General features: G+C 38.2%; 1 protein-coding gene across 9 annotated transcripts in view; it reads right to left on the reverse strand.

The window, feature by feature from the left end:
* The window catches only part of GSAP (gamma-secretase activating protein), a 90745-nt gene that overhangs the window by 72640 nt on the left and 4332 nt on the right, over positions 1-13773 (reverse strand). For all 9 annotated transcript variants that reach the window (XM_023250295.2, XM_045052300.1, XM_023250296.2 and 6 more), the window contains exons 2-5: positions 7205-7281; positions 6051-6107; positions 3808-3877; positions 3432-3485 (exon numbers count right to left, since the gene is read on the reverse strand). In XM_023250295.2, the coding sequence (XP_023106063.2) occupies positions 3432-3485; positions 3808-3877; positions 6051-6107; positions 7205-7281 (258 nt within the window). The remainder of the gene's footprint in view (positions 1-3431; positions 3486-3807; positions 3878-6050; positions 6108-7204; positions 7282-13773) is intronic.

Raw genomic sequence — 13773 nt, forward strand, 5'->3', positions numbered from 1 at the left:
CGATGCGGGGCTCAAACCCATGAACGGTGAGATCATGACCTGAGCCAAAGTCAGAAGCTCAACCGCCTGAGCCACTCAGGCTCCCTATCTTCTCCTCCTCCTCCTCCTCCTCCTCCTCCTCCTCCTCCTCCTCCTCCAAGCTCAACCGCCTGAGCCACTCAGGCTCCCTATCTTCTTCTCCTCCTCCTCCTCCTCCCCCTCCTCCTCCTCCTCCTCCTCCTTCTTCTTCTTTTTTTCAAGTAAGCTTGACCCAACATGGGCCTTGAATTCATGACCCTGAGATCAGAAGTCACATGTTCTACTGACTGCCAGGCATCTCTTTTTTCCCTCTTTTCCAAACAAAACATTAACTCTGCCATGGCCATAGCCAACAAGAGAAGCACTATTGATAAAAACTGTGCTGTAAAATATGTGGACCAAAGAACCCTGTATTGTTCATAGGAAAGATGTGACAGTTTGTCTCACTTACAATGGAAAAATCCCATAAGCAACAGAGTGTTAAACAACACCTCCAGGCAAACCACATTTTATAATTGAATGGCTTATCAGGTCATTCATGGACAAATAAAATAAGGCTTTCCAAAATAACTGTTCAAAGGGCAAAACATTATAATAGATTCTACAGTGCTTTCTGGTCACACCATTTCTAAACTCTTAACTGAACGAAGATCTCATAAGGGTCTCCATGATCTGTCTGTACTTTGACCCCGTTTTCCTCTGGCCTTAGTTCCTACTGATTTGCCCCTTTTCATTCAGCCTCACTGACCTCACTATCCTTTTTTTTTTTTCTCCCCTTTTAACCTCCTCACTGTCCTTGATCAGCAAATCCATCAAGTACACTCTGGCCTCAGGTCCTTTGTGCTGGCTGTGGTCACAGCCAGAAATGTGCTTTCCCCACACCATGTGCTTGCTCCCTCCCTTCTTTCAGATCTCCGCTTAAATACTCTTCTAATAGTATTTCCTAGCATCATCCCTCAAATAAACTAATTTCATTCAAATACTTGCCTCAGACTCTACTTTGGGGGGAAAACCCAAACCAAGACAAGAAATAATCTCAGGGGCCAGGATCACTTTAGCCCTGAGGGCTGGCGTGAGGGAGTGGGCAGCATGAAACAGGAAGAAGAGTCTACCACTGTAAGGAACCCAATCCAATTTGTGACCACTGTGGGATTTGAGCTGCATGCAGCGTGCCCTCAGAATGATCCACTTAAGGGATGGAAAAAAGAGTATTTATCCTTCAGCTCCTTGGCCCCTGGTTGGTCATGGCTTATGCTACTGGGAATCCTTTCCAGCCATGCTTCCAGGTGGCACGCATGTAGGTAGCAAACAGAATTTCCCAAGGGCTCTGGGCACAAAGCAAGAAGCAGGTAGAGCAGCAGAGTTAAGGCACTGTCTGTCAAATTACGTTTGCGGGGAGCTGGTTCTTACCATGGCAGCTGGCATGAAAGGTGAGCTGAGAAGATATAAAGCATGAGGTAGCCAATACGATAACTAACAACGTTCATTTTAGTATTTTTAAAGATGCAATCAGATGATCTCACCAGAAGTGCACCAAACTTTAAGAGTAAGCATATCTGAATAGGATTTAATTTAATAAAATTTACAGTAAAGTTGGTCTGAAAGTGCATTTTGTAATGTACATAATCGTCACTGTTCTGCATGACAATCAAGCATAGATGGTAAACATCAGGTGAAGAATATAGGTTCTACTGGTTTACCAGCATAATAAAGAATTCCAGAGGCAAATAGGAATAGGGGCCAAAAAGAACAGGGAGGCACAGGGAGCTAATCCAAGGATATGTAGAGATGCCCAGGCTTGTGATTGGGAGAAGCACAAGAGACGAGGCCTTTCTCTTCTTAAGTAAAGGAGATTGAGGTCATATGCCCTTGTTTTAGGGTCAGGACACCAATGTCTTAGATCCTATTTCACTTAAACTAGTCCAGTTCCATCAGTTCTGAAGTGAGCATTGCACTTCATTCTAAGAGGAGCAGAGGATGTGAAGAGGGGGACATGGCACTCAAGAGGGAAGGTGGCTGTTGTGGTTCTCCGTGTAACACGGCAGGAGGGAAGGCAAGGATGGTATAGATCATCATATAGATGATGAGGTTTCCAGGTGAGCCTCCTGCCCAGCAGCATCTCCCATAATCTCTGTGCCAAGGTCCCTGAGAAGATCCCATCCAGACTTGACTCTGCTTCCGTTGACCCTCTAAGCTGACTCTGTGGGAACCCAGGACTGCCTCATAAGCCCCACGGGGAAGGAAGGTGCAAGAAGTTTTTCCATCACATAACAACCACAGAAGAATACATCTGAGTGGGAACTATGCTAACAAAAGGAGCTTAAGCCCCGAATAAACACAACAGATGGGAAGTGCTGCAGGATGGGAATAGTAAGGGACTGAAATGAGAACTTGACCAGAGATTGAAAAATGGTAGTAGTCCATGGGCTACATCAGCCACAGGTGGTTATCACTGCCTGAGCAGAATTTTTAAAAAATATTTGAGCCAATATTTAAAATAAAATTTTAGGGCCACCTGGGTGGCTCAGTCAGTTAAATGTTCAACTTTGGCTCAGGTCATGATCTCACGGTTCCTGAATTGGAGCCCTGTGTCTGGCTCTGTGCTGACAGCTCAGAGCCTGAAGCCTGCTTCAGGTTCTGTGTCTCCCTCTCTCTGCCCCTCCCCTGTTCATGCTCTGTCTCTCAAACATGAATAAATGTTAAAATTTTTTTGATTAAATTAAAATTTTACATAAAGGTCCATACTTCTCTTGATAAATTGAAAAGCTGCTCCCACAGGGATTACTGCTGTCCTTTGAAGATGAGACCCATGCCCCAGGGGGCACTCCACCCACCATTAGTCTCTATAGCTCACCAGGTTGGCAATTGCCACACCTCTCTTGCATAACATTGCATTCCCAGCATCAAACACAGTGCCTGACCCACTGCAGGCACTTTGTTGAGTTCTGGACAGATGGATGACACATAATGTTAAAAAGAAGGGGGGAGTATCACATAGATAATAAACTACAAAGTGACCTTGGCAAATGGGAATTTTTATTTAGAATTGGTGGACTACTCATAGTGTATTATGTACTGCTCAATAGTTCACCAGATGTTAAGAACAAAAATTCATTCTTGAAGGAATATCAACCCTTTAAAAGCCCAGCCATTTACACCAGCTTCTGAACCATAGGATTCTAGTGTGTCCTCAGTGTTTATTTAGTCTGCAGGTACTAAATGCCTTTTTAATACTTCTACTATTCACTGTTACATTATTTTCTGTACTTTCTTGTTCTCTTGAAAAAAATAAAAAAACATTTTCATGACCTTTGCCTTTTCGTTCTGAGATAAAGCTATTTGTAAAGATGTTTGAAATTTGACTTAGTTAATAAATCTTCATCTTTCAATAGACACTAAAAACTATGTCATACCTGGTTGAAGCTCATTCTTTCTTCCTTCTTTAGTAGAATGAACTAAACTCGCAGCTAATGGAAAAAGAAAAAAATAATCCATTAGCAAGTGATCCATGCAGTGGCTGGTTAAAGTTTACCATTTAGACCTGAAATAAGTGAAGGCTCAAAAAATCTGTCAGTGGATGATAAAGGTAACGCAGAATGAAGTCTTTTTTTTTCTTTTTTTTGTAGGTGGATTCCACACATTTTTTATTTCAAAATTAATCTCCCAGGAGCATCTCCTCCCAGAAAATCATTGTTAGAGAATAGTCAAATATAGCAAAAGTCCAATGCTTTGAAACTCAACAAATGTAGTTTCGTTCTTGACATGTAGCAATAAAAGAGTCCAACTTACCAAGCAAAGTTCTATCACTATTGACAGAACAGCTGACAACGTGCAAGTCTTTTTCAAATGTATAGAGATGCTGTTAAAACAAAATTATTTTTTAATTTGGAGTTTTGTGTTAAATAACAATTATAGAATTCAAATTCCCATTTAGCTCTGAAACAGGTATCATGGTGGCAAGACCTTTTATTAAAGAACCATCAATGAACCAGTTTATCCATACCGAGAAGCTTCAGATTATTTTTTTTAACTTTTTATTTATTTTTGAGAGACAGAGAGGGACAGAGTGAGAGAGGGGGAAAGGTAGGGAGGGAGAGAGACACAGAATCCCAGGCAGGCTCTAAGCTCTGAGCTGTCAGCACAGAGCCTGATGCAGGGCTCAAACTCACAGACCGCGAGATCATGACCTGAGACAAAGTTGGACCTTTAACTGACTGAGCCACCCAGGTGCCCCTCAGATTATTTTTTAAGAAAAAGTCTGCAATCATAGACCAGAGTTGGCACTGAAGCTTAACCATGAGGCAACATGGCCAAGTGGTTAAGAGTTTAAATCTTGGAGCCAGGTTAAACACAGGATCAAATTCTGACTGTGCCACTTACTAGCTGTGTGACTTTGGACAATCTCTATCAGTAAAATAAAAATCATAATACCTATTTCATGAAATCCTTAGAAGGATCAAGTGAGATGATCCATTCAAAGCACTTATTATAATGTCTGCCACCCATAATAAGCATTCAGATGTCAGCTCTTATAATTATTGAGACAAGTAAAGTTTTAACCAAATTGCCTATGATATTGCCTTAACTATGGCTAAGACACAATCACAAGTGCATCTCCTCTAAGACTCTCATATTCAGAGCCTTGGCAAAGTAATCTTCTGTTTTTATTTAATCTTTATTTTTTAAAAATTTTTTTTGCTGTTTGAACAAGCAAGATTCCATTTCCTTATTAAATATTAAAGAAAATGAAAATGGTCATACAGGAGGAGGATATGACATGCAGATTTAGGAAATAAAGACAATTGTAGTTATATTAGGCAAACTCTCTTACAATACACTGAGAAGGTAAGAAAAGATCAAGAGTCTTAGACCTCAGCAGAGAACAGGCTAAGAGAAACAACACATGGCAGGAGTACTAGGAAAGTAATTAGTACCTATAGATACAAAAAGTACCAAGAATACACTAAAATCCTATGGCCAGAAGTTGAAAAATGTTGAGAAGTCACTAAACACTTGATTAGAAAAAGTGGACTTTGAGTGAATAAGAAGGCTCTCAATTCATTTCAGACATTTTGGTCTCTTTTGACTCTTGCTCTGAGGGATTCTAAGTTATAAGTAAGAAGAATTATGGTTGTACACACTTAATTTTTAGTGTTTTATCTTTTTAATTATAAAATAACACGAGTATAGTCTCAGTGTTTAAAACACACAGACACCATCAAATAAAAAGTCAAAGCTCCCTGCTATGCTCACCCAGTACGAACTACCTTCCAAAAGGAAACATGTTTTTATTTACTCGCTAGGCTTGCAGATCTTTTTAAATGAATATATGTTTATGCATATGTATTGCATACTTTCTTGAAAGTTTTTTTAAACATAAATGAAATGTATTATTCTGGCAATTTGCTTTTTTCAGGTAATAGTATGTTTAGAGAACCTTCTGTGCCAGGGTACATTTCTAGACTTCCTGGTCCCTTAATATTTGTAAGCTGCTTTTACATAGGCACAAAGGGACCCCATTGTATTTACACCGAGAGTTAGGTAAGCCTGTCACATCAACCATTGCTCGAGGTGGGTGGTTTGGGGAAAAATTAAGAAAAGGAGGCTGCGTTCTATACCTGGATGTTTAAGAAGTAAGAGAAGTGAAGGTTAAGGAGAAGAACACAGAGCCAGAGGTCAATATGAGATCCTAAACTTGTGAGAGCACACACACAAATCTCAGGAAGGCATTGGACTTCCTACATTCCTATGGAATATTGGATAATTGATTTGAGCCAATTTTGCTTAAATCTCAAAGGACTAAGAAACCTCAGGTAATGTTTTGGTCCAGGAGTTCTTGCACTTCATTCATTCATTCATTCATTCATTTTTCAAGATAATGGTCCAAGAGATGGTAAAAGGGAGGAGGCAAAAAAATTTTTTAGAAAATGAAATGAGAATATGTATCTAGAAAAAGGAGGCAGAAAGAAGTAAAAATCTCTAAAAACAATAAAGTAACTAATGAGTTATCTATGAATTATAGTAATTTTTACCTCATTTTGTCTGGTCTGGCAGTCATATAATCCAAAGAAGACATTTCCCTTATTGTCCTTAAAAAAATTAACCAGATATTTATTATATACCATTGTTCAGGAAGTTAGGATGTTGTTAGTCTTAAACCTGCAATAATTCAATCAATATTAGCAATTAGCACTCTAAAGGTAGCATGTCAGAAAGGGACCAAACCTGTTTCAACTAGTAATAGGGGCTCAAAGAGTGAAATGAATGAAGAGTGTACAGTTTGGTGAGTCTGGGGGACCCAGACTGGGGGGACCCTGGCTAGTAGGACAGAGCATAGTAAAGGAGTGAATCTTTTTATACTTCCTTTTATTTCATATACTATATATGATAGAGATTGGGAGTGGCTAAAACAAGTCTATGATATTCCTATAAGTAAAACTTTGTGAATCATATAGTTTCCTTAAATGCAGCATACTTATAGACACAACTTAAAATAACTATTTTTTTTAAAGATTTTATTTTTAAGTAGTCTCTATACCCAACATGGGGCTCAAATTCACAACCCTGAGATCAAGAGTTGCATGCTCCACTGACTGGGTCAGTCAGGTGCCCCAACTTAAAATAACTTCTAAGCAAAAAAAAAAACAAAACAAAACAAAAAGCAAGCAAACAAAAAACAGTAATACATCTACGCAAAGCAAACTGGCCAGTAAAATTATTCTTTCACGTTTCCCTACTATAGTAATCAGTAAAGTTAAATTTTCATTCCTGATAACACTGAACATTGAAAACATGTTAAATAATGCCTCAAAACAGATGATACCTAAACAGATTATTTAATCATATTTAATATGTTTCAAAGATCAAAACTTTACATATTAATTAGGTTTAAACGTCTTTCACTTAGCATTTGTTCCTCTGAAGAATGGAACTTGATTTATTCAAAAAATTTGAGAGCTGGGTCAGATATTGTGTGTAATTTTTGTTTAAAAAAATATTTCCTAAGACTCAATTTCAATTAGTTTGTTGAATCTCATAAAATAAAAGTCATGTTAAAAGTTAAATGCCAGCACTTATTCTTACCCGTCAGTAAGACATAGCATAAAATTCTGTGAAAAAACATAAATGGTTAAAATAGTAAATTCTATGTCATGCATATCATACCACAATAAAAAAGCATACATACCTTATAGGTATAAATAACATTTCCATTTCTTTCAACATTTAGTATACGTAAGCTCTCATAATTATTTTCTAAAACACCTAAAATGATAATAATAGCAAGTTAATATTTAACAGGGAATGTTTAAAAACATATCTAACAAATATTAGTGAAAAGCCAAATACAAAAGAGTACATACTGATGATTCTGTTATATAGAGTTTAAAAATAGGCAAAACTAATCTACTTAGTGACCTTTAGGGAAGAGGAAAGATCTAGTGATTGGGAGGTATCTCAAGGGAGCCTTCTGAGGTGCTGGTAATGCAATATGTGTTGGGTATACTGATATACTCGCTTAGCAATAACTCACTGAGCTGTACACTCTTAACCTAAATACTTCTCTGTATGTTATACTTCAATACATTTTAAGTAGCTATTAGTTTGTGCTTTATGTATTTTGAAACTATGTTATTAGAGGTATAAAAATTTAGTGCTGTTATAGCTTCCTGGTGGATTAACATTTAGGAACTCAGCAGAGTTATCAGATGAAAGCAACAAGATAAAAAGCAAGTAATAGTCAAGTCTTTTCTCACTGGCTATGATAGTATAAGGAAGAGTCTATACCAGAGAAAGCATCAACTTCTCAGTTTATTCTCTCCCATGGAATGACATGTGGTGGAGGGTCAGGTAGATCAGTAGAGAGGTGGGGAATCTCTCACTGCTGAAGGAGCCCTCAACAAAAGGCTCCTGCAGTGTTGTGAACCCTAGGGTTCTCAGGGCAGAGAGAGGGAGAAGACCTAACATGGACAAGTACTGAGTCAGTGTGGAAAAAGAGTATCTTCAAGGTTCCCCTCCTTTTCCTGGGGTGGTTTCAGCAGAGGTACCTAAAGAAGGTCTGTATTGATAGCTCCTGATAAAGAGGCCTCTGAATGAAGGCACCCCAGCTGAGAACGCAGCTATGGATAAGATGATGGCCACCCAGAGGGGGCCTGAGTCGACTGCAACTCCCTTGGAGAACTGCAGTGCACTGGCTATGCACCAAGTCTGGTTGGGGGGCAGGGGCAGCTTTCCCCCCATGAGGGCTGCCAGGTAAAGCTTCTTTCTTTATTTATTTGGGGGGGGGGCAGGGTGAGAAACACAGAGAGAGAGAGAGAGAGAGAGAGAGAGAGAGAGAGAGAGAAGGAGAGAGGGAGAGAGAGAGAGAGAGAGAGAGAGAGAGAAAATTCCAAGCAGGCTCTGCGCTATCAGCACACAGCCCGATGCTGAAATCCAGAATTAGATGCTTAACCAACGGAGCCACCCAGGCATCCCTAAGCTTTTGCAATTGCATACGGTTGTGCCTGAAAAATCACACATAGCTTTTTAACCAGGAGCTGGACTAGTTAATCCCTTTTTTCACCATAAAATGCCCTTTATCATGAATACATTCTTTTTGCTTTTATTTTTTTTATTTTTTTTTTAATTTTTTTTTCAACGTTTATTTATTTTTGGGACAGAGAGAGACAGAGCATGAACGGGGTAGGGGCAGAGAGAGAGGGAGACACAGAATCGGAAACAGGCTCCAGGCTCTGAGCCATCAGCCCAGAGCCTGACGCGGGGCTCGAACTCCCGGACCGCGAGATCGTGACCTGGCTGAAGTCGGACGCTTAACCGACTGCGCCACCCAGGCGCCCCTCTTTTTGCTTTTAAAGTTTACTTTGATTACAGTATAGCAACGTCAGCTGTCTTCTGATTAGGACTTACATAACATTTTTTATCCTTTTATTATGAATCTTCCTGTGTCCTTACACCTAAGATATGCTTACAAGCAACATCCTTTAGAGTATGTGGTCCATTTACATTTAATCACTGATATATTGGGTTTGTATCAACGATATTACTATTTATTTTCTATACGACTCAATTGTTTTTCTGGCCTTCTTCTGGATTAATAAAAAAACTCATTTCATTCTCCTACTTATTAATTTGTTATACAATCTTTTAGTATTACTAATCCTAAAGATTACAATACTAGTCCTTAACTAATTATGTTTTCATATTACGGGATGGCAAGAAATGTGAAGCAAGTGAAATGTCATACACTGCTAACAGGAATATATATTGGAAAACTGGCAGTAGCTACTGAAGCCGAACATACATGGCTCAGCAACTGTACTTGTACATATATCGCAATGGAAATATACACTTATTTCAGCAAATGACACATGTAATTTCTATAGCACTATGGTTCATAATAGCCCAAGCTGGAAACCCAAAATATCCATCAGGCAAAGAATGAATAAATTGTAGGATACCCAAACAATGGCCTATTGTACAACAGTCATAATAACTTGCTATGATGTACAACATAAATAACTGAGCAAAAGAAGCCAAGATCCTGCCCCCTCCCAAGAAAGGTTCAAACGATATGATTTAATTTATACACAAGTTTCGAAAACAGGCAAAATGAACGTATGGTGCTAGTTGAGTGATTGCTGGAAAGGAGCATGTGAGACCTTTGTGGTTCTATTAATGTTCTCTTTCCTGCTCTGAGTGCTAGTTACAAGGGTCTGTTTCATTTTGTGAATATTAACTGAGCTGTACACTTATGATCTGTGTACTTTTCTGCATGAAAGCCATATTTTGATGAAAGATAGAAAGGTCCTTTATACAAAACATTTAACTTGTAACTTAACTGACCATCATATTTTGGTCAAAATTTTAGTATATTCCTCTCAATTCTACAATTAAGGGATTAAAAAAATTTTTTTAATGTTTATTTATTTATTTTTTTGAGAGAGAGAGAGACAGGGTGTGAGCAGGGGAGGGCAGAGAGAGAGAGAGAGGCAAATCCAAAGCAGGCTCCAGGCTCTGAGCTGTCAGTACAGAGCCTAAATGAACTGTGAGATCATGACCTGAGCCGAAGGAGGACACTTAACCGACTGAGCCACCCAGGCGCCCCTACAATTAAGGGATTTAAACATTAGTAGATACAGCTTTGATAATAATTATCATTAATTGGAGAGAAATACATATTTCCCTAATTTCCACAAAATTGCTTCAACTTGACTCATTTTCCCCACACATGAATAGTGTTTTAGATGTTAAATTATGTTGATCATGACAAGTTTCAATATTCAGACAAGACATATGACAAACATTCTCCAACTCAGAGCAAACTTCAGTTTGTATTCCTGATTTAAAAAGAAAAACAAAACAAAACAGGATAATTGGTGACCTGGAGCCTTGTACTGGAACTGGAGGTGGGAAACATTTCAAAAGACAAAGAGCAGGTTTGTAGAAAATGTAGGAATCATCCTGGCATCTCTCTTCCCCCTCCCTCACAGGAAGAAGCTGCCTGGATCTTCTAAGAGCAAGGTAAAGGCAGGGGGCGAAGTGCTGTTTTTGTTTTAACGTGGGCACATCCACTTTTCAATGTATAATGAGCTGTCAGACTCACTTCCCACTGATTTAAAAATAAGGATAATCACCTAGTCTTCTTAGGAGAATAGTATGATTCAATAGCTCACCGATAAATAGCACTTTACAATTTACTGAGTTATTTTTAGCTCATCTACACTGTGTCAGCTTTTACAGGCCCACTATACTAATGAAACATTTGAATTTCAATGAGGTTCAGATACTTGGCCAATGTATCAAAAAAGTGGCACAGACTAGTCTCAAACTCAGAAAAAAGGTAAACAGAATAAACTAAGTTTCCTGTATCATGCTTACAATAGGCAAATGGATAATTACCAAAAAAAATCCTTTAAGGTAGATTTTGTAGACATCTAAAGAGAATTTCAGGGAGGTTTTTTTTTTTTTTTTTCATCCTGCACATGACTCAAAACTTCTGGAATGTAATGTGTCAATATTTTGAGAAGTACTTTTTTTTCTTTCAAGATTATAAGGATGCTGGGAGAGACCCTCTCCAAAGTACACTTAAAAGGTTTCAGCTAAGATAAGAAACTCCTTTACAAGAAATCTCGCTAAGAAAATTCAATTTACTTGCAAAAGCACATCTATTTTCGAAACACTAAACAATTTTTAAAAATCCCCATACAGATTACAACAAATGATATATGCTTGTTCCATTAAATTGGTGGTTCTCAACTCTGGCTTTGGGTTAGAATGATTAGGGGAGCTTTTATTTTTTTATTAAAAATAATTTTTTAAATGTTTATTTATTTTTGAGTGACAGAAAGACAGAGCATGAGCACGGGAAGGGCAGAGAGAGAGAGAAAGACAAAGAATCTGAGCTGTCAGCACAGAGCCTGACGTAGAGCCCGAACCCACAGACCACGAAATCCTGATCTGGGCTGAAGTCAGAAGCTTAACCAACTGAGCCACCCAGGTGCCCCTGATTAGGGGAGCTTTTAAAAGAACATGGATGCCCAAGCCCTACCCGAACTATCCTGACTTTATTGGGCTGGTGAGGAGCCCAGTCTCTGGTGTGTGTGTGTTTAAACTCCCCATCTGATTCTAATGTGCAGCCAGGGTTGAGAATCACTGAATCACATATTTGTATTATATATTAAACAATATTCATTAAATAACATAACTAGGACCAACTTATAATGTAATCATGATAGAGTTGAAAAATAATAAAAATAATGCCTTTGTGGATCTGTTATGTAGTAATAACTGCAGTCTTAAAATAATCCTGTAGTTAATAAGTTCACGGTTCTCATCTCAAAAACATCTGAATTAGACAAATTTGGCAATGTTGGAAATCCAGACACCAGTGTCTCACCACACACTATTAACCCATCCTCCCCGGATTAGTTGCTCATGGTTTAGACACACCCTTTTAAAAAAGAAGTAGTCAATAGCTTCTTTGCTTATTCATTCTGACTCTTCTCCCAGTAGTTCATCACTGGAAAGTCCAGAAGAGGAAGTTTAGCAATTCAAATGAGGAAATGTGGTTTAATTTTACAGTTCAATGTCCTCAGAGTTCATGAAGCAAAAATGTAGATACTTGCATAAGTAAACCTACTGAAGAAAAGGAGAGTACCTCCACACTAAAGTGTTGGCAAGGCACAGTTCACGTGAAATCAAAGCTGGTTTGTCAGATACTCTCGTGCGTTGCAAGCTCTTCTTTGCCAAACACAAGTGATTTCCTTTTATAGGAAGATGTTTGCCAAATGTGTAAATTTTGTTCCCAGCTGCATTCAGACAAAAATCAGATGAAAGTATTTGTCTTCCAACGAGGTTTCCCACAGTGTTACACAAAAATTTGAATTGCTCATATATAGATCAGGAGGTGCTAAGATAGGATTATACCTACAACACGTGTATGCTGTAAATAATTCATATAAGTATTTGTCTCAACGTGCTGAGATATTATAATTCCTAAACTTATAAAGTAAACATCATTATGTGGTTTATACCCATATTCTGAATGAAATGAAAAAGAAAAAAAAAGGATGGGGTGCTTTAGTTAAGAAGCAGTAAGAAAAGTATGACAATTAGAAAAGGAGGCTAGGAAGGTAGGGGAAGGAAAAGCGAAAAGGGCAGTATCAATACTGGCGTGCAGCGCTGGTGGTATAGTGGTGAGCACAGCTGCCTTCCAAGAGAACACTGGAACAATGAAAAAAAACAATGTGGCTAAGCCAGACCTCTGGCCCCCAAATCTGTCTGGGGGTATATAGGAGGCAACAAAAAGACATTACTCTTGAATCAGTCATCTGGTAAAATATATCACTTCTCTGGTAAAGATGAACAATTACAGTATTTGAAAGATGAATCAATCTGTGTATCAGATCTAAGAATATCAAAGAAGGCAAGAATATATACGCAAAGAAGCCTACATTCTTTCTGGTCTTAAATACAGATGACATTTAAACCTTCAGAAATATGCATACCATATACACTTTCTTAGTTTCTTGAAAGTGATACATGGCAAGAGGATATTAAGCATTGGATAAAAAATTAATAACCTAAGATCTGTTGTATTGCAATATACCAATAGGTAGAACATGTGATTTTTAAGTGTGCCATTTATGGAAGCAACATAAAATAACAACCTAGAAATAAATCTAGCAAAAAGTGTGCAGAACTTCCATGAAGAAAATTTTAAGACTTATTAAGATCATAAAGAGAATCTAAATAAATAGGAAATTATACTTGGTTCATAGTTGGAGGATTTAATATTGTAAAGATGCCAATTCTCCCAAAGCTGATGTACAGGTTCAATGCAACTCAAATCAGAATTCCAACAGACGTTTTGGTGAAATCTGGTAAGCGGATTCCAAATTATATATATATAAGATATCAAAGGACTTTGAATAGCCCAGATGGTCCTTAAGACTGCCGAGGTGAGGGGGCTTACTCCACCAGGTATCAAGACTTATCATAAAGACAGTTATTAACACGTCTTCATCTTAAGTTGACAGAAGGAACAAAATCAAGAAGCCAGGAAGGGAGACCCATACATATGTGGAAACGTGATATGTCACGGAAGTGGCTTTGCTGTCAATGAGAAGAGGCAGGTTTATGTGGTTAGTGTCACTAGAACGATTAATACAGAAAACCAAGACAATTTACAAAAGAACATTTTAACACATGTAAGCTATAAATAACAAAACCAAACCATTTACCCACCACCCAGCTTAA

This window comes from Felis catus, chromosome A2, assembly GCF_018350175.1.
Source record: "Felis catus isolate Fca126 chromosome A2, F.catus_Fca126_mat1.0, whole genome shotgun sequence".
NCBI lineage: Eukaryota > Metazoa > Chordata > Mammalia > Carnivora > Felidae > Felis > Felis catus.